Genomic DNA, 20,174 nt, shown 5'->3' with positions numbered 1-20,174 from the left:
TAAAACTATGCTATTTTATTCAGTTCAAACTATATTATTTGACTATATGTTTTCATCAATGCAAAAATTGAGCGGCCAGCCGACACATATGGGTCGGTGCGTTGGTCGCGCCGCCGACCTATATCTAAAACAGGCCGGACACCGGGCGGGCGGCTGATCCAAACGAACAAAAAGCGAACGAAATCGCCGTCCGTTTGGGTCGTCTCATTGGAGTTGCTCTTTCACTTTTTTTCTCTCGAAACTCTAAAATGCCTTACACCAATCACGTAGTTGGTAAGTATTACTCCCTCCGTTCTGAATTATTTGTCTTGGATTTGTCTAGATATGGATGTATCTAGATTCATTTTAGTGTTAGATACATCCGTATCTAGACAAATCTAAGAGAATCGTGCTATGCACATGACATTCTTTGGACGATGCACGGACGATAAAAAAATCCGGCCGGACATATGCATGATTGAACAGGGCGCTGGCCGCAGGATTTAGATGTCGTGCATAGATCGGCCAGTTGTATCGTGCATGCAGCAGTTTCGAATGTAAGACAAGTACGTAATTTGGAACGGAGTACCTCCGCAACATATTACAAGACGTTTTCAGAGTAAAAAAATACAGATTACGCAATTTGACATGGAAAGAATTATACCAATCGCATCCTGTAAGCATGAGCTGTCATCCTGCCTGTCAACCAATCACAGTTGGAGATTCTGACAGGCAAAGGGGGGATATGCAAAACACCGCACCCATCTTCGCCCCCTTGCAGGTAGGTCCCCACGTGCCGTTTCCCCCTCCCCGTCTACCTCCCTGGAAGCGGCCTCCACCCCGTCGTCCTCCCCGGATCTACCCCGACGCCTCCTCCTCGCCCTCCCGCACAGCCACCCACCGCCGGGGGGAGGCGACCGAGGGAGCCCAGTCGTCACCCGGAGAATCGAGGGGGAACGCGCCGAGGGAGCAGAGCAAAATGTTCAAGTTCCTCAAGGACGTGGTCGCGGGATCCGGATCGGGCCTCAAGGACTTCCCCTACACCATCGGCGAGCCCCACGCCTCCGCCTGGGGCTCCTGGACGCACCACCGCGGCGCCTCCAAGGTACTTCACGCCCGCGTCCTCCCCGCCTCCTGCCTACCGACCGGGGCTGGGCCGATTGGATCCCCCGTAGGGCATGCGAGCTTCTCGATGTCGTGCTGAACTGGCGATCCGGGAGCTGGAGCTGATTGCGTGCGCTTTTCTACGGGGATTCTAGCCTGGGCTTTCGGTGCTTCGAGGCCTCGTACGCGCTGGACCGTGTATGCGCCTGTGCTCTGTAACAGTGTCAGGGCAGGGTACAGTTTTCTAGTTCGTGTTAGGCTGGTGCTAGCTTCGGCAACGCTGTAGGAAGTCAAATGGCTGAGTTCAGTGCCCTTAGGAAGTAGAATTCGTGGATCCAGTGCTTAGTTGATAATCTCGGTTAGTGGATGGTTGAACTTGAAATGGATGCATAATTTGTGGAGGCCCCCCATTATGATCCAATGTATTGAAGTGTGAAACGTTTGTGCACAATGTTACCACTAACCACCCATGTTATTTTCACGTCATTCTGTTTCCAACATAACCGTTCCCTTGTCTTCTCCAGGACGATGGATCGCCTGTGTCTATTTTCTCATTGTCAGGGAGCAACCCTCAGGACAGGCACATGGTTGCTGGTCGTAATGGGGTTAAGAGATTACGGACGGTAAGTTTCTCATTTTTATCTGCAAGATTATTGATAACTAGGAGTGCTATTACTGCGACATATTAGAGCAAAGTGAGTGGTGGTAAACAATTGGTCTTAAAAACATTATGACCAACACAAAAGTTGGGAAACAACTGTAGACATCATATGTTTAATAATGGTGCTATATCTCAGCTTTGCAAACATGATTTTCTAATATACTTAGAGGGAAACAACTGTAGACATCATATATTTAATAATGGCGCTATATCTCAGTATTGCAAACATGATTTTCTAATATACTTAGAGGGAAACAACTGTAGACATCATATATTTAATAATGGCGCTATATCTCAGTATTGCAAACATGATTTTCTAATATACTTCAGTCAATGTTTATCATTTTTGTATTGGCACCTGCTAAGTGCTAAGTCAGTTGAGTGTTGTTCGTAATGCAGGTGCGCCATCCAAATATATTATCCTTTCTTCACAGTACAGAAGCAGAAGTTCCTGATGGACCTGCTATAAAACACACAATATATATAGTCACAGAGCCTGTTACACCACTTTCTGAAAAAATCAAAGAGCTGAACCTGGGAGGTACACAGAGGTACAATGCGCTTCTCTTGTCTTCTCATGTTTAACAAAACTTGGCATGCATGTGCATACATTGTCTACACCGAGGCTAGTTAAAGCTGAGTGATATGATTTGTGGTAACTAGATTATATGTGATCCACACTAACTGAACAATGATTCCATAACGCTGAGGATCTGTAATAACATTTCTGTGTGAAAATATCTAATAACCAGGTTTGGATCTGCTGGTAGGGAAACCAGTGGTGTTGTGTCTGAGAAGTGCAGAGATAAAGAGTTCTTATCATCATATATGTGTTCACTGTGGTGCTACCTGGCAACCAGTGCTCGTCTCGGACTGTTCACACACCCAGTAGTTATCACATGATCTAACCAACTTGATTATGCGGCCTAATCGGCAATTGCACTGATAGGGGCACACAGTCACTGTATATGAATGGGTATACTTCATAGTAGACAGCAGTTTATAGAGCATGGTACTACACAAATTTTAGTCAAGAGTCATTGGTATGTTGGCTTACTGTGCCGTTGCCACCCATTTCTTGAGATCAAATTTTTGCAGTTGGCTGGCTATCTTCTTTTGTCCCCAAGATTTTATTCCATTTTTATTTTCATTTTTGTTCAGTAAACTTTATTCTCATCAGTAAGTTGTTCCAGAGATGAGTATTTTGCTTGGGGTCTTCATCAGATATCAAAAGCTGTGAGCTTTCTCAACAATGATTGCAAGCTCGTAAGTTCCTGCCTTAATATGGAACCTTATATTCTATTTATTTTCCATGCAAGCTGTTTATTAAAAAAATCTTTATTTGTTGCTATCTGATATCCGCTTATAGATTTGATTACTGCTAATGGTTGCTGGATTGCTGCTTGCTCATTATATCGTTCTATTTTGTTCCAGACACTAAAGCAAATTTTATATGTATATTGTGCCAATCAATTTGTCGCATCATGCTTGAAGCCCAAGCCATTTTCAGAACTTCTTTGTTTATTGGGTTCTATAGCTTTCGAAATAGAGCTTTTTCTAGTTATTACATGGCTGCCGCTTGAGCATACAGACTTTTTTCACCGGAACAACTTATTTTTTGTGAGATACTTAATTTATTTATCTTTTTCGTAGTTAAAAAAGGCGTGCCTAGGCTCTAGACAATACCAAAGAAAAGCGCAAGGCTATGGCAAACCACACAATTAACGCCTAGCTCTTTTAAAAAAAAGTTTCATCCTTTTTAAAAGATTAATGTGGGACATATAACTTTGGCATTAGATCATGCGTTCAACCTAACACCAAAGTCTTGCAAGCCTTACATTCCAAACCCTTGCTGCAGATGAGGCCAAAGTTAAAAAAGGCACGCCTAAGCGAGCGCTTAAGTGCGCCTAGGCTCTAGGTGCTAGCAAAACGCCAGCGCATAACTGCGCTTTTGTCAGAAAAGGGCAAGGCGGTGGCAAAACGCACAATTAACACCTAGCACTTTTTTGAACTATGGATGAGGCCAAGTATTATTGCACTGTCAAACGGCTTATACTGTGTTACTTCATTGATCATTTGATTTCTGCTTTACATTACTCCTTTACCAGGCACTGCCTTTTTGAGAGGTTCTCACGAATCATAAAATGCCATGTTTCTCTTGCTTTACTGCAATTTATATTTATGTCTGTGAACTGTGTCAAGCCAACCTTGTTAGTTGACATTACTTGTTGACAGATACTTAGAGGATCTATATAATGCACATGTAGTAGATATTACTTGTTGAATGTGCAGAGATGTCTTGGTGACGGTAAAATCATGCTGGAGGATGTTTTTTGGGGTCATATTTGACCTTATATTGTGATAATTCATAATTTTATTGTTGAAATTAACAAGTACTGTCAGTATTTCAGTCTTAAATGAGCTGATTGCTGTCCCTTTATCAATTTCAGGTTCATGGAAATGTGTGCTTGGCTAGTGTAGTTGTTACTCAAACTCTGGACTGGAAGCTTCATGCTTTTGATGTTCTCTCAGAATTCGATGCCAATAACGAAATCGCCGGTAGCCCCATGTTGGTAATGCCTCTCAATCGACACCTTTATTTATGCTAGTCAGATGTAGCACTACATGCAGCTATGTTTTGGTACTGTTTAAACCAGCTTTTATGTCAAGCTCGGAAATTCAGAAATATATATTATTTTCCGTGATTACATCATATAGATGTTTGAACCTATGTCAAGATCTTCTCTTTTTATGTTCATCTGCAGCAATTTGAATGGTTAGTCGGAGCGCAGTACAAGCCACTGGAGCTGACAAAGTCAGATTGGGCTTCAATTAGAAAATCACCTCCGTGGGCAATTGATTCATGGGGATTGGGTGAGCTGACCTAACTCACTGCATTCTAATAGGGTTCCCTTTCCTCAATTGCATTCTTATGTGGCGATTCTGTTTATTCTTCCTGTTTAAGAATGGGGAAAAACTTCTTTTTCAAACGGTTCTTACCACTACCAGTTGCGCACTCGCTCTTCTTTACTTAACCTATTGAAGTTGTTCAGTTATTTCGTAATGGGTGTTTTCTCTGTGCGTGAATGCATGGAAGTCTTTCATGGTAATTTTAGAGAAAATTCCTTATTTGACACTACCTTAAAATGCGGTTCTTTATTTGACCCTGAAGAAACTTTTCTTCCCTATTTAACATGCAGTCTAAATTTCTTTCCTTACGTGACATCGCCGTCGGTTTCGTTACACTGTTCCGTAAAAAAAATTTAGATGGACCAAAATACCCCAATCCTAGTCGCTAGCCCACATCAAGCAAAAGAAAATATCCCGATCCAGATCTAGCCGTCCCTCTCGTCTTTGTTGCTTGACGTGTTTTTGTGCTTGTCGCTTTGAGAAAGCTAAGTCCAGTTGCATTTTTTTAATGCAAGTTACACATACATTACGTACCCTGGCCGATTACATCGTGCAACAGTCTACGTATTTGATCATGTAGCTAGCTAACCTTGCAGATGTAGAGGTCTGGAGCAGTTCCCGCTGACGTCTCATCGACTCATACATATATCTGAATGTCCGCGCGTCAGTTCCGAATACCCGTATATATACCGGCGGCCTGGCCGGCGCGTATTATACTTCTCCGAATACCCGAATACTTGACTAATGCATGCATGCACCAGTATAGTCTGGACTGGTCGTGGCGTGTTAAATATGGTTGAGTTCTACTATGTACATGCACGTATACGCAACGGAGCTCGTAGACGGGATTTTATATCTATATCTTTCCATGAAGATCGGAACAAACGCTCGCGTTCTGCCTATCTTCCTTCACTATAAATACAGAGGCACAACCGCACAAGGCCATTCGCAGGACTCACGCACGGTCAGAGAGGGGAACCATACATCGTTCACAACATCAATCCATTCGCCAACGCCCACACCCATCCAGCACTCTCATCTCGCGAAGGCGTTCGGCAGCGTCGGAGTCCTCGGAGCACAGTACATCCAACCACCATCTGCTCAACACCAACACCGACGGCCGTCTCGTATGAGCACCAACACCAATTTTTTGGATTGAAATCAGTTCATTGACCAAATTATGGGGTCTCAATTGGTCATTTAACACGACCAAATATGTAACATAACTGTAGATATTGTCATGTACAGATTTTTGGTCACCTTATGCACCAGGGGTAAAAAGGTCTTTTCACGTCTGTCTTTAACACCGTTAGTGAACAAAATGCACTAGAGTGTCATATTGGGAAAGAAATTTAGAGCAGATGTCAAACAGGGAAGACAAATTTCTTCAGGGCCGAATAGGGAACCACATTTTAAGGTAGTGTCAAATAAGGAATTCTCTCGTAATTTTACCCAGTTTGAATTCTAGACCAAGTCAAAGGTGAGATTGACCAAAAAACTTGTCAATTCTAAACTAAGAAAATCAGATGATATTAACTCTTCTATGTGGTGATACTTCTGTTTGGTGCAACATCCCTCTTGTTTCTTCAATGTTGCTCCTTATGCACAATGAAATAATGAGAACATATGACACAAGGTACCTTTCACTAAAAGGACAACATATGTCACTCATTGCAGGGTGTTTAATTCATGAGCTCTTTTCTGGTGGAAAGTTGAGCAGGACAGAGGACCTTCGCAACATTGCTTCAATCCCGAAGGTTAGCTTGCATGACTGTGTGCTGGGGTTTGGTTTGTTCTTGAGCTATCTTGTGAACACATCACATTCTCCATTGTCTGTACCGTAGAACATCATTTTGACATGGTTCCTCTGGCTTTTAATGTTATTGATTTCGTTTTCGTTTTGTTGCAGTCTCTGCTTCCAGATTACCAGAAGCTCTTAAGTTCTACACCTTCTCGTAGAATGAATCCTTCAAAACTTATTGACAACAGCGGCAAGTTCAATAGTTTTCCCTTTTTATTCAAGCACTATTGTTTTCATTTTCTCTGTCTTTCTTTTATTAACGTCCATCTTCTTCAGCCTTTGTTCTTAATGCTGTAATTAACGATTTGGCTTTTAATTTCAGAGTTTTTCCAGAACAAGTTGGTAGAGACCATCCAGTTCATGGAAGTTCTTAATTTAAAGGACAGTGTTGAGAAAGATAGCTTTTTCCGGAAACTTCCAAATATAGCAGAACAACTTCCCCGTGAGATAGTTCTGAAAAAGGTACCGTGAAACTCCCAGTTAGAACCCATGAGGCCTGAGTTTGGACTGTGTTTATTTCCTGTGCAACTAACTAGAGTTCCCTGTTTATGTTCATATCTTGTCTACTTTGTGAATAGTTGCTCCCTGTGTTGGCATCTGCTCTTGAATTTGGTTCTGCTGCTGCTCCAGCCTTGACTGTGCTGTTAAAGATGGGCTCCTGGCTTCCAGCTGATCAGTTTAGTACTAAGGTTTGTCATCATTTATTTTGCTTTTGCTCAATATATATTTTGGTTCTTTGACCATCCAGTAAAGATGGTTTGTGGGCTTGTCACTCATGTTGAGAATACTGGCCCTTTTCAGGTTTTGCCAACTATTGTGAAGCTTTTTGCCTCGAATGACCGAGCTATCCGAGTTAGTCTTTTGCAGCACATAGATCAGTTTGGAGAGTCATTGGCATCACAAACAGTTGATGAACAAGTATGCGGTCTATTTTTATATGGTCATATGTTTGTTTCTGAGTGTTCACATTTGACAGGATAATTCTGGATTTGCAGGTTTTTCCTCATGTTGCCACTGGGTTCTCTGATACTTCTTCTTTGCTCCGTGAACTGACACTGAAGTCGATGCTTGTATTGGCACCAAAAGTGAGTTGCACGTACTTCCATGCTGAGCCTAAGTTTTATTTGACTAGCTCTACCATTTTAGGTTTAGTTCATTTCAAGATTTTGGAACTATAACCATTCTTGCTTCGGAATTTTGATTTTTGTTGTCCCTTTAGTCATAATTGTGGTTTTAAAGAACAATCCAGGGACTTCAGTTTGTTCCATGGTACTCCTCTATTACATGAGATTTTCTTTTGTCTTTTGTGCTAATTGGCTGATCTGTTACTGTAGTTATCTCAGCGTACAATCTCAGGATCTCTCTTGAAGTATCTCTCTAAGCTTCAGGTGATGTTTCATTCTAGTTAAATTTGGTTTCAACCCAGTGATGCCTTGTTGGATATGAGAAGGGTTGTACAGTTGAGTAAAGGCATTGTTGTTTGTCTTCAGGTCGATGAAGAACCTGCAATCCGGACAAACACTACAATTCTTCTTGGGAATATTTCAACTTACATGAATGATGGGGTTTGTTCCAAAGATGCTCTACCTTTTTCGTTGCTGTTATTGCTAGTTTTCCTTTGAAGTGTTGCTTAGATATGCTGCACTAGTGATGCTGCGGAATTCTAGATGTGCCAATTGGCATATTTGGGGAGATCTTGACCATGATTATTTTTAAGTCTTGAATCCTAGATATTCTCCATGAGTAAGGTTCTATTTTTTGTTGAAAACTAGCTGGTTGCTGGCGGCAAACATATACAATAACGAATGAAGACCAGAAGAAAACAGTACTAGTTGGCTGGAAATACCAGAAAATTAGTTGGGTGCACGATTTGTCACAAAATGGGAAGATAATAACAATGTCTAGGGGCAAGCTTAAAATCTTCTCTTGTTTGATTGTGCAATGCAAGTGCAACTTCTGCCTTTTCTTCTGTGGCCTGGATATGGACTTCATTTGATTGTTTTACAGTTCCACCTTATTTATAATCTTTGTTAATGCGGCTCTAATTTTTGCAGACTAGGAAGCGAGTATTGATCAATGCATTCACAGTCCGTGCATTACGTGATACCTTCCCGCCTGCTCGAGCAGCTGGTACATTAACCTGAGCAGATGTGTTGTTGTACTATTGATAGAGCATTCTTCCACTGATTATTGTGACAAAGTATGAATCATTATTTTGCCTTGACAGGAATCATGGCACTGAGTGTCACTAGTTCATACTACGAAATGACAGAGATAGCAACCCGTATACTGCCTAACATTGTTGTCCTTACATTTGACCCAGACAGGTAAGTTAGAACCTTTAGCTCTAGCTGTCTCTAGTTTGTCATTGCTGAAATAGAAGACTGTGCTGGCCTAATCACTACTGCCTCCAGTTGTTACATATGTTGTTTTTAGACATGTTTGCCAAATACCATGTTGTGGTTTATTAGTGTTGTTTATTATGAGACTGTCCCTAATCACTCCCTTTAGCTGGAATTGCACTCTTACAGACTAGCACTCTTACAATACTGCCCCTACCTAACTCCCTTTTGTTTGAACTGCACTCACAATAAAGTGATAGTTTCCCCCTTTTAGCATTGCGTTTAGGGGCTGTAAGCCAGTTTTATGGATTACATTCTTTAATATAGCATCAAAATTAAAAAGCAACATAGGCATTTATCCCATCCATCGACTGAGGAAAACAGCTGTATTACACTTGTAAACTCACCTAATTTTATTATTGATGCAAATTCGAGCTCCCAAATTCCGTCTGAGTGGATGTTGCGTCCTATTTTAACAACCAAAGTGGTCAATGCCAAGATGGCAAAATGTGATGTGCATCACGTTAAAGCCTTCTTCATTTGTTCTTACTTTACTTTCTTGACTTGGTCTTTCAGCTAATCCATTCTTATTTTATTTATAGTGATGTGAGGACCAAGGCTTTCCAGGCTACTGACCAATTCTTGCAAATAGCAAAACAACATCATGAAAAGGTAGCATATCTAGTTTATCTGCCTACTATAAATCGACTGTTTTATTACACTAGCTATGAATTGTGGCACAATATGCTGGCTGTTAACTTAGTGTTGCAACATGTCCTTTTGTTTTCTTTATTTCAAATCTAATATGTACGTGTGCTATTTGTTTTTGTTACTTTGAAACCCACTTTTTAAAATTTCAAAATAGAAAGAACACATATGCTCAGGTGTACAAAATCCACGTCGTATGCATGTTTATTATCATTAACTCTTTCTTACATTTATTATTTCCTTGATCTGCCCGGATGTTGGCTGGTGAATGTACCAGATCTAGTAAAATAGAGGGAGTAGTAATGATACTTTAGTACTGTTGAGTTACTGCATCCTAGCCTAATTGTTCCAAAAATACATTCATGTATATATATAATTGCTGTGATAAGCATCTCTGCTGTGATGTTGCTAATACAACATATGTACCTCTACCCTTTTGTTTTATCAATGTTGCTCTTCTTATATTGTGATTATTTTTTTGCTTTGTTGTGTTTTATAGCTTAACACAGGAGACAACAGGGCAGCCGAAGGTACTGGTGTTCAGTTAAAGCCTGGAAATGCTAGTTTACTTGGGTAAGTTGTCATATGTTCCAATCATCATACGCAAGCTCGCTTATGTCTTTCAAGGTCCTACATGTACTGCAAACTAGAGTTTTCCTAACTAAGCTCGTTTTAAAACAGTATCTCTACTTGAATGCTTAGAATTGTGTCTAGAATGTGTTTAGAAATTAAAACAATCTTAGACTTCAAGATTTCTTATCTATTTGAAAACAAAAGTTTTGGACATATTAATATCAAACTGAACTTTCATAAACAAAGGAAACATCCAAAAAAATAATTGATTGTGGGAACCATGCTGTAAGCTATCGCTATCTCAGCTCCTCAAAAGGAAAAAAAATGCCTCTATACTATTTTACCAACAGGAAGGAAAAAAGAGGTCCTATCTTATTTATGTTAGGCCAACAGTGTATATGCACTTGCGATTTGAGATTAGATATATTAGTGATGCATAGTGTTGTCCACTTTTGCTGTGGTCATAACTACATGTACACTATCAAATGGCGCTTGATTCATGGCTGCAGCACACAATTTTTTTTTTGTTATTTCTCCCTCTACTTGTGCTGATGCTTAAGCGGTTGGTGAATGTAGTTATTTAGTACTCCATCTGTTCACTATTATAAGATGTTTTGGATATTTCAATATGGACTACATACGGACTGAAATGAGTGAACAAACACACGAAAATGCGTCTATATACATCCGACTCCGAAAGAAAGTTACTCCCTCTGATCCGAATTAAATGATGCAGCCTCTATACAATGTCCATTTTACGTTGTATAGAGGCCGCGTCAATTAATTCGGATCGGAGGGAGTAGAACATCTTATAATAGGGAACAGAGGGAGTATACATATCAACTCATGTAGCAGATGCTGCTGAATATGTCTGATGCTAGCATGCTTGCTAGGAAACACCCACTTCTAAAGGCAACCGTGTCAATTTTGCGCTGCATTGTGCTGTGGGATCTAATAACGTCCATTAACCTTTGAAAACTAGGACACTGATAATTTTCTTGCTTGAAACTAACTAGTTGCTGTATACAAGAGCAGAAACTTAGCTAGTTTTTTACTTAGCCAAATGAAGCCTGAATGATGTATGCGTCTACACTTGTACTGGAGCTATCTTTACGCCTTTTCAGTTTATCTTTAGAATTTTCTGGTTTTGTATGCAATTGATTTATTACTTACTAGAAAGCGTACATATACAGGTGGGCCATGAGTTCTATTACTCAGAAGGGAAAACCTTCCGACCATGGCCCAGTATCTACTGCAAATGCCAGTAACTCTCAAGTTTCAGCACCCCCCAGTACCACCTCAGGTATTATTCATTTTCTAAATTTCTTAAATCCTCGGGAGCTTTGATCTCAGTTTTCATCACTTCCATAAACCTGGAGGGCTTATGAAGGTGACAAGGTGTAATTTTGTGGGATGAGGATTAACAGAAGTTATAGATGTGTTACATTGCTTGTGAATCCTTATGTTGGGTATTATATTGTCACAGCTACTCACTCTGCCCCAGCAGCATATGCACCAGCAGCCGCTTCCAACTCTTTTGATCAAACTGCACCAGCATCAGCAAGCTCATCTATGGATGGATGGGGTGAGCTCGAGAACGGTAACCAGGAAGAAAATGGTAGTGATAACGAAGGATGGGATGATGTAGATCCATTTGAAGAGAAGTCACCGCCATCTCTTCTTTCTAACATACAAGCTGCCCAGAAACGTCCGGTGGTGCAACCGAAGCAACCAAGTAAGTTTTACATTTCTGTCGTGGTGCATTTGTATCTCAAGGAAGGACATATGCATCTCTGTTAAAACACTTATTTGCTAATTTATTTTCTCAATTCAAAAATTTCAACCATAGTTCCAAGTTCATCAAGATCAAATCAGCCAGCGGCACCAAAAGCAGAGGAGGATGCTCTATGGGGCCCTACGGCTGTTCCAGCACCCAAAATCGCACCGAAGTCTGCAGGCATCAAACCCTCGGTATCGCACAATGATGATGATGATCTCTGGGGTTCAATAGCTGCACCTCAGCCAAAATCATCTGGGAAGGCTTTGAAGCCTGCAGCAGCGAATAATGACGACCTATGGGGTGCCATTGCAGCACCCCCGCCGGCAACCAAAGCTAGGCCTCTGGCGTCATCCAGTAGGGGTCGAGGAGCAAAGCCAGCACAACCAAAACTTGGTGCTCAAAGAATAGGAAGGACCTCCTCAACTGGCATGTAGAGTGCCATGATACAGTTGTTGTACAAGGATGCAACTTTTTCTCCTTTTCTTTTGTCCTTGATGTGTCTAGGAGATCCTCTTTGTAAACTAGCCCAATCATTTATACGACATGAACATTGCTTGAACTCTGCCCGTTGTATAATATCACAATTGTGTAATATGGTGGTAGCTCAGGAAATTTATGTACATCACAGGTACAGTGCTTGAACTGTGCCATCAATATATGATTTTGCCTTTGTTTTCCTGGGCTTAGATTTGTTTGGACGAACCAGACAAGGTTTCTACTACAGATCTTCCAAATGATCGTCTGGATTCATCTAAGAATAGTTCTAAAATTTTGGTGTTGCATGTCGATAGCCTGTGACCAGCATTGTGCAATTTTACGATGATATGTACTCCTGTCAGCAGCTACCACCGTTGCTTTCTATGATGAACTGGGGATGAACATGCAGCTCTAGCTTCCATGTTGGAAAACCGCCCGAAACCATCACCAGCCTGTTGCAAGCAACCACATATCTCAGCTTATAACACAGCATGAAATTGTTCACCGTATTAAGATGCATACTCAGCAACAATTTGTGGGTTAGGAAATTGTTTGCAGTAGCTGTCAGTAAGCGCAGCACCCAGTAGGTGCTGTTGCAACAAAGCATAGATCACACTGAGCTCAACCAACGACGGACAGTATATCGAAACCTGACGCCGCTGCTTTCCTGGTGTGCCTGATCTTGTTATCCTGGCAACCATCAGTGCACTAGAATGGCAAAAATAGTGGATAGCAACATGACTGCAACGATTCCAATGACAAGAATACAAAATTGTCTACAAAATCGACTCACACCAGTGGAATCAATAAAACTCTAAAATTGGCGCGCGCATGAAACATAAAGCTCAGCATCATGGTCATTTTTTTCCTTTGCCCTTCCATCAACCCTTTCCTGATGCAAAAGATGGCGGTTCATTCTTTATATTTGACTAAACAACCGACCTGAACCATGCCAACGATGCAGAACATGCTGATCATCGCTGGTGTACTCTGAACCACATCTGGTAAAAAAATCTGGCATTGTCTCAAACAGGGCCGGGTAATTCCTCGTAGAAGGTCCAAGGGCGTGGGTGGAGCATCGCATTTCCACAAGCAATTGCATGAGGGGCAATGCCAATTGATCAGGAGTAGACTGCAAGCCTCGATAAAGTTCACACTTTGTTCTACTGGCTGTCCAGCACCAGGATAACCATCCATGAACCGGGTTCGATCTGAGAGTACTGGTCAACCTAACAGCGAGTCCATCATGCCCGCTGTTGATCCAGCCCTCCACTTTTCTCGTAGCTAGAGTGGAAGGACAGTAGTAGCATAGTCACCAAGCCTGTTCCAGTGCAGTGAGCACTGAAGATCCGGAGTGAAATATTCTTTTCTCCTAACAGGGAGCACCAAATTCTTCACCAGTAGTCTTTGCAGGAGCATGCTCCACCTTCGAAGCGATGGAAGCGGCTCGCGTCCCTGACGAGAAATGCCCGGTTGGCAATTGCAGAGACCGCCTTCAGGAAAGAGTGGCAGTCCCCACATACCCTTAGGTTCTTGATCACCACAATCTCACTGTCATCAGTGTTCAGCATACCGAAGGCCACAGCGAGCTTCTCACTGTGAAAGCCGATCAACGGCGCAGCCATCTTCCCAGAGTACCCCTCGTCCACTCTGCCTTGCCCAGTTTCCACAGTGCCATCTGTTCTCTCCGTCACCATTTGTTCAAGCTTAATCACGAGCTCGTAAATCCTCTTTGCCTGCGGATGTGAGTGGTCGTCAGCCATGAAGAGATGAACCCTCCCCTTGTTTTCGACATAGCTGCACCCAGGCTCCTTCTTGAGCCCACGCTCCCTCATCATCGCACGTACCCTCACCACACCCTCCAGTTGTCCTGTGTCTGTGTATATGTTTGCCATGAGCACATAGTAGCCGACATTGCTCGGTTCGAGCTTGATGACATGCTCGAAAGCCTCCTCCCCTATCTCCACATTCTTATGTATCTTGCACGCCCCAAGAAGGGCACCCCACACCGCACCGTCGGCTGGCATGGGCATTGAGGAGATGAGTTCTTGTGCCTCCTTGAGACGGCCGGCCCGTCCAAGGAGGTCCACCATGCAGGTGTAGTGCTCCAGTGTAGGCCGCAACTGGTATGTACTCTCCATTGCTGAGAAGTACTTGCGCCCCTCCTCGTACATTCCAGCGTGGCTGCACGCCGACAAGAGGCCGACCATTGCGACATTATCTGGCCGGATGCCTTCTGACACCATCGCCTGGAAGAGATTTACAGCGACATCGCCATGCCCGTGCATGCCGTACCCAGTGATCAGTGCCGTCCAAGACACAATGCTCTTCCTGGGCATTTCGTTGAACAGCCGCTGTGCCTGGGGCAAATTGCCGCAGCGTGCATGGAAGTTGATGAGAGAGTTGCAGAGCTGCATGTTGGCACGGAAGCCTGGGAGTCTCTCTTGCATGTAGCGTTCGACACCCAGGCCTACACCGCGGGCTCCAAGGTGGGCACACGAGGAGAGCACGCTCACGAGCGTCACGGCGTCTGGCTCCACGCCGCCGCCATCGTGGCCACACATGCGGCTGTAGAGATCAAGGGCGTCCACTGCGAGGCCATTCTGCGCGTGGGCTGAGAGCACGGCGTTCCACGAGACGATGTCACGGGAGGTCAATGGCATCTCGTCAAACACCTGCCGGGCAAGGCCAGCGCCGCGGCGCGCGTATGCTGATATGAGGCAGTTGGCCACGTTTGTCTGGGCGGCCAGCCCTGCTTTCCCCACGAGGGCATGGAGCTGCGGCACGACGCTCTGAGGAGCGGCGGGGAGCAGCGTCATCAGCGTGACGGCATCGAAGGGGGCGCTGGCCGCCCGCATGCGGCGGAAGAGGGCGAAGCAGGCGGCCGGGAGCGCGTGCAGCGCGCATCCGGAGATGAGGGAGTTGAAGGCTGTGCGGAGCGTGGTGGGAGGCGTGGACGCGAGGGGCATTTCGTCGAGGAGTTGGTGGGCGCGCGGGAGGAGGCCGAGGCGGGAGTAGGAGGAGAGCAGCGAGGAGAGGAGGTAGGCGTCGGAGGAAGGGAGCAGGCCGCGCTTGCAACCGAGTGCCTGTATCTGGGCGACGCCGGAGACCAGGGATAGCGCCGTGCAGGAGATGACCGCGGCTGGTAGCGCAAGGGCGTGCGGCGGCGGCGAGGGGTCGCCGTCGCGGAGCAGGGCCAGGACCTCCCGGTGCCGGCCGAGGCGCGACAAGGTGCGCACGCGGGCGCTCCATGGCTCCGTGCCGTTAGCGTCGCCTGCTAAGGCGGCGGCGGTGGAGGTCGCCGCGGAGGTGGAAGGCTCCGTGGTCATCTTTAGCCAGCACAAGCCGGGAGTTTTTTTTTTTGTTTTGAGTAAATTTTGAGGGGACGAGATTATCCCGGCCTAGTTGCGAAACGGTGCCTCCCTCCGAGGGCCCAGGTCGCTGGTTAGCTCTTGGCGGCCCAACAAGGCCCAGGTCGCCTAAACACGTGATTCCCTTTATGTTTTGGCTCTCGTCGGCTCTAGAACAGCGCATTTTCTCCAACCTCAGCAACTCCTCGCGCCGCCGCCGCCGCCTCCTCCACGCCGGCCTCCCAAGGCATGCCACCCCCCCTCCCGTCCTCCCCATCCCGCCGCCGCTGTCGCCTCCCGATCCGATCCGCCCAGCCCCTCCTCCCATCCCGCCCAGCCCCGCCGCCTAAGTATGTGTTACAATCTATAACAACTCTGGTTATGCAGGTTGCGACGATGGCGCTGCTAACCAATGTTTCTGTGGATCAAATGGAACAGCTCAATGAGGGTTTTGCCTCTGGATTGGACGTCCTTCAGCAAGCTCTGCATACCGTATGTCGGACTCTTCCACTCTATATTCTTACTTTTTGTCCACTCTATGCTTAATTTGTTTCTGGTTTCAGATCAACAAGCTCGTTGAAGCGGCACAAGAGTGGCCGACGAGTGGCCGACGTTACAGCTCCAACAGCTGACGGAGAAGCTTGAAAGAGAAGCCCATTCCAGAGCTGACTTGGAGAAGGAGCTTGACAAGGAGAGGAAGACCAAGGCTCTTGTGGAGGAGGAGGTTGACAAGGAGAGGAAGGCCAAGGCTCTTGTGGAGGAGGAGCTTGACAAGGAGAGGAAGGCCAAGGCCACGTACAAGCAGCAGATAGCAAAGAACCAAACTGAAGCGAAGAAAAGGAAGAGTGATATGGCCACTATCTGAAGCAGACAACAGCCGCATCCAGCAACAATTAAAAGCAGCAGGTTAAAACAATTATTTTGACTCGTACGTGTTTTTTTTTCTGTAGTGCTTAATTCTTATAGGATGTAGTTTAGCTTCACACATTTGCTACTATTGCAAGTATCCACATGGGCGTGCTTAGGCTTTTGGCAAAATCTACTTTCTGATGAACTGTGAAGTGCTGAATACTTGTCAAGCATGTTGTTTTATTTTAGTGAGAAGCAACTGACATGCCTTGCTATCTTTGGACTGCATGTATATGACTTCTTTCCTGAAGATGTTCCATTGGCTGTGCGTAATTGTTATAGGATGTAGTTTAGCTGAGTAAAAATGTACAGAGAGATGTACAGCCATAGTCCGATTCTGGGTGAGTAAACAAATATGTCCAGTCCTACAATCACATACTTGTTATCACCATGGCACTTGTTATTTGTGACCTCTAGTACAGAGAGTTTTATGTGCTGTATTTTTTTGAATGATCACAAATTATCCCAGTTAAGACAAGTTATATAATTCAGAATAACAACAAGTTTGCCCTTTTTTTTGAATGATCACAAATTATCCCAGTTAAGACAAGTTATATATTTCAGAATAACAACAAGTTATATAATTCAGAATAATTGCGCTCAAACTCCATTGGGGCCGATCCTGCTTCTCTACCACGGGATTCGGTTGGTGTGTAGAAGAATTGGCCTTGAGGAGCTTTTAGCAACTGCAGACAAGTTAACATCTGCCCTTTTGAAACTTGTAACACCCGCGGATCTGCGGCATTGTTCGTTGGCCACTTGAGTGGCCACTTGACTCGAACGAGCGGCCAAGCTGAGAGTAGAAACTGCATCTTGGCAGGAAACTTCTTCCTGTATCAACCATGAAGTGATAAGAGAAGCAAACAGCCACAAGTAATGGTAGCTTAATATATTCTGGACCACATGTTCTGTTTACTTAACAAAGATTCTCTGCTCAAGAGGGGGTGGAAAGGGCCCAAAGAATGTGTATTGTGTGGTAAAGATGAATCTGTAGACCATTTGTTTTTTTTCATGCTCTGCTGCCTCTCTTCTGTGGAGTTTAATTAAATGTGCCTTTATCTTTGATCTATGCCCAGTTCAGGTGTGAAATGTTTTGGCAGGTGGATTAAAACTTTTGCTAAAAATGATCAGAAACTTGCTATGGTTGGCGTGGGTGCTTTGATGTGGACTGTTTGGAAATGTCGCAATGCCGTTATATTTGATGGCAAAAAACGTAATGATCCTATGAATCTTGTTCAGTCTATGACATACTGGATTACTTCTTGGTCTATTTTACAGACAAAGGACCAAGCAAGAAAAATGCTGGAGCTGGGGTCAAGACTTCTCGAACAGGTGGCAAGTGAGGTTTACAGGGCATCACAAGGATGGAGGATCAACGACGCGAGGATTCAAGCCTGAGGCTGCTTTGGTGGTGTGGATTTGTCTCCACAGGCGCTGATCTCCTTGTAATAGGTCTAGTCTGCTTGTTGATGCCTGTTTTGCTTAGGTGACACTCCTGTTGTGCGCTCCCTGGTGGTGGCTTTTGTTTAGAGGGCTTAACTCCTGCGTTGGATCTTATTACTTTCGGCTTTGTTAGTTAGCTGTTTGCTGCGTTTTTTGTTTGTGTATTTAGTTCTCATGACTTGCAGCTTTGTCAGGGGTTGGGTGTGACATATGCCAAGAGATGACTTATCATGATGGGAGCGAGTAGAACGTCGCCGGTGCCCGGAAGCGGGATGAGGCGTAGACACGAACACCGGCGTACTTTACACAGGTTCGGGGCTCTCCTAGGAGATAACACCCCTAGTCCTGTTCTGTGGGGTCTCCGCATGATCACTAAGGCACTAGTGAGTACAATGGTGCTCCTCGAGCTGTATGCTAGAGGTAGAAGAAAGCAGAGTTAGCTCTCTCCTCTCTCTATGTGTGAGTCTAGGTCTAACAGGTTGGGAACCCTTTGCATGGGTGCCCTGGGGGGTTTATATAGGCCTACCCCCAGGGGTACAATGGTAATCTGGCCGGGTGTAGGACCCGACTGTCAGTGTCTCCTGTCGCCGGCTTCTTCGCCGGCCGCTGGGGCCCGCTGACTGGTCTGGTGCGGAGCCGACAGGCCGCCTCTGCCGCTTGCGGGTCTGGCCGGCTGCTTGTTACTGTAGCCGTAATGCTAATGACGTATGCTTGGTCGGAGGGGGGGAGGGGGCGTGGCTACAGTCCCACCGTCTGGTGGGAGATCACTGTAGCCACATTGTGTCTTCTCTGGTTAATGGCGTGCGAACTTCGAGGGAAGAGGGGGTCGCCTGCTAGAGGCCGGCCTCCCTCGGGTCCGACTGATCAGGCTCTGTCGCCTTCCGATCTCTCGCTGCCTGGTAGGGCCCGCCGCCTGCAGGCCGTACCGACAGGCCGTCGTGGGAGCAGGGCTCCGCCTGACAGGGGTGACGTAAGGGTGGAGCGGTAATAGTGCCGTCCTGTGCGGAGATCTTCGCCTGTACGGGGCACTGTGGCCGCGCCGTGCCCTGGATATGGGGGTGATGGGCTATACTGTAGCCACACCCTGTCTTGTCTTCTTAATGGGGGTGCAGACTTTGAAGACGTCATGGGCCGCCTGCTAGGAGCTGGCCTCTCTGGAGGCCGCCTGCTAGGAGTCGACCCGTCTTGAGGCCGTCTTCTGGTGCTTGTCCGTCTTCTGGCAGCCGGCCGCATGAGCCAGCCGGCCACCAGAAGGCGGCGCTTTATCCTTGATGCTTGAGGGGCGCAGCCGGCCTCGATGTCTTGAAATGGTCAGGGACCTGGGTTAGGCTACCCGTGGCCCATTACTCCGACAGTAGTCCCCGAAGTTGGTGAGGCGTCGCGGCTGATAAGTCGAGGTGCCTCAGCAGTTTCCTTCTCCGAGTGCTCTTGTTGAATGCTTTGTCCGTCTCCTGGTATGCAGCCTGCTGGGAGCCGACCGCGACCAGGCGGGCTCGTCTGATAATTTTTGAAACGCCAAGGCGGGAACCAGGTGGCATGCTTGCTAGGCCTCTAGGCCCGCCGCCCGCTGCGAGCACGCCACACGGCACCAACTAGCCGGGTCAGCCTGCCAGCCCACACGCACGATGGGACGCGACAGCAGGCTAGGCCCGCCATTACTGGGCCTCGGCACGCGAGCGGATCCGCTGCGGCCGAGGCGGGCGGTTGCGATTCTATGCGGAGTTACTGCGCGCAATAATCTCGGGGTCGTGGGTGCAGTTAATCCCACGATCCCACTCCCCGCCCCCTCGGCTTCATAGCCCAGGGGCTATAAGTAGGGGGAGGAGGGAGAGAGACAGAGCACATGCGCCCTCCTCTCCCTTTGCCATTTCCATCCTTCTCCTCCTCTTGCTGCCGCCACACTCCTACGCTTTGCCGAAGCACTGCCATAGCTCGTCGCCATCGATCTCCTCCGCCCCAAACCTCTTGCTTCGCCGCGGTCTTTGCCCCACCGCCGCGCCATCTCTCCGTCCATCCTGAAATCCATGGCGCGCGAACGGGGAGGGGATTGGGACGGCTTGCTCGTGATCGACGACCATCTCGCATTCCTTCGCGCCACACGGCGGCTGCCCGGCGCGGGCTTCGTCAAGGTGCGCGT

At 45.9% G+C, this 20,174-nt stretch overlaps 2 protein-coding genes and 1 long non-coding RNA gene across 4 annotated transcripts; 2 read left to right on the top strand and 1 right to left on the bottom strand.

Moving 5' to 3' along the window:
• Positions 1 to 646: 646 nt before the first annotated feature.
• On the top strand, positions 647 to 12,536 carry LOC123062433 (N-terminal kinase-like protein). Its single transcript, XM_044485956.1, has 21 exons — positions 647 to 1,084; positions 1,608 to 1,706; positions 2,144 to 2,295; positions 2,938 to 3,010; positions 4,195 to 4,317; positions 4,510 to 4,618; positions 6,332 to 6,411; positions 6,564 to 6,645; positions 6,778 to 6,917; positions 7,034 to 7,144; positions 7,257 to 7,373; positions 7,451 to 7,540; positions 7,790 to 7,843; positions 7,946 to 8,020; positions 8,510 to 8,585; positions 8,683 to 8,782; positions 9,400 to 9,469; positions 10,005 to 10,078; positions 11,272 to 11,381; positions 11,565 to 11,813; positions 11,928 to 12,536. The coding sequence occupies exons 1-21, from the start codon at positions 662 to 664 to the stop codon at positions 12,290 to 12,292; spliced, it is 2,772 nt and encodes a 923-aa protein (XP_044341891.1). The 5' UTR covers positions 647 to 661; the 3' UTR covers positions 12,293 to 12,536.
• Positions 12,537 to 13,061: 525 nt separating this feature from the next.
• Positions 13,062 to 15,701, bottom strand: LOC123062434 (putative pentatricopeptide repeat-containing protein At3g11460, mitochondrial). Its single transcript, XM_044485957.1, has one exon. The coding sequence runs from the start codon at positions 15,662 to 15,664 to the stop codon at positions 13,730 to 13,732; it is 1,935 nt and encodes a 644-aa protein (XP_044341892.1). The 5' UTR covers positions 15,665 to 15,701; the 3' UTR covers positions 13,062 to 13,729.
• Positions 15,702 to 15,887: 186 nt separating this feature from the next.
• On the top strand, positions 15,888 to 18,189 carry LOC123058720 (uncharacterized). 2 transcript variants are annotated; one of them, XR_006427287.1, is made up of 4 exons: positions 15,888 to 16,035; positions 16,124 to 16,177; positions 16,249 to 16,591; positions 17,873 to 18,189. It is a non-coding gene; the product is annotated as an uncharacterized lncRNA (long non-coding RNA). The 2 variants fall into 2 exon arrangements; XR_006427286.1 differs by having other exon boundaries at positions 15,901 to 16,177.
• Positions 18,190 to 20,174: the final 1,985 nt, after the last annotated feature.

This window comes from Triticum aestivum, chromosome 3A (assembly GCF_018294505.1).
Source record: "Triticum aestivum cultivar Chinese Spring chromosome 3A, IWGSC CS RefSeq v2.1, whole genome shotgun sequence".
In the NCBI taxonomy this organism is placed as follows: domain Eukaryota; kingdom Viridiplantae; phylum Streptophyta; class Magnoliopsida; order Poales; family Poaceae; genus Triticum; species Triticum aestivum.
This window is presented reverse-complemented; position numbering and strand designations above follow the sequence as displayed.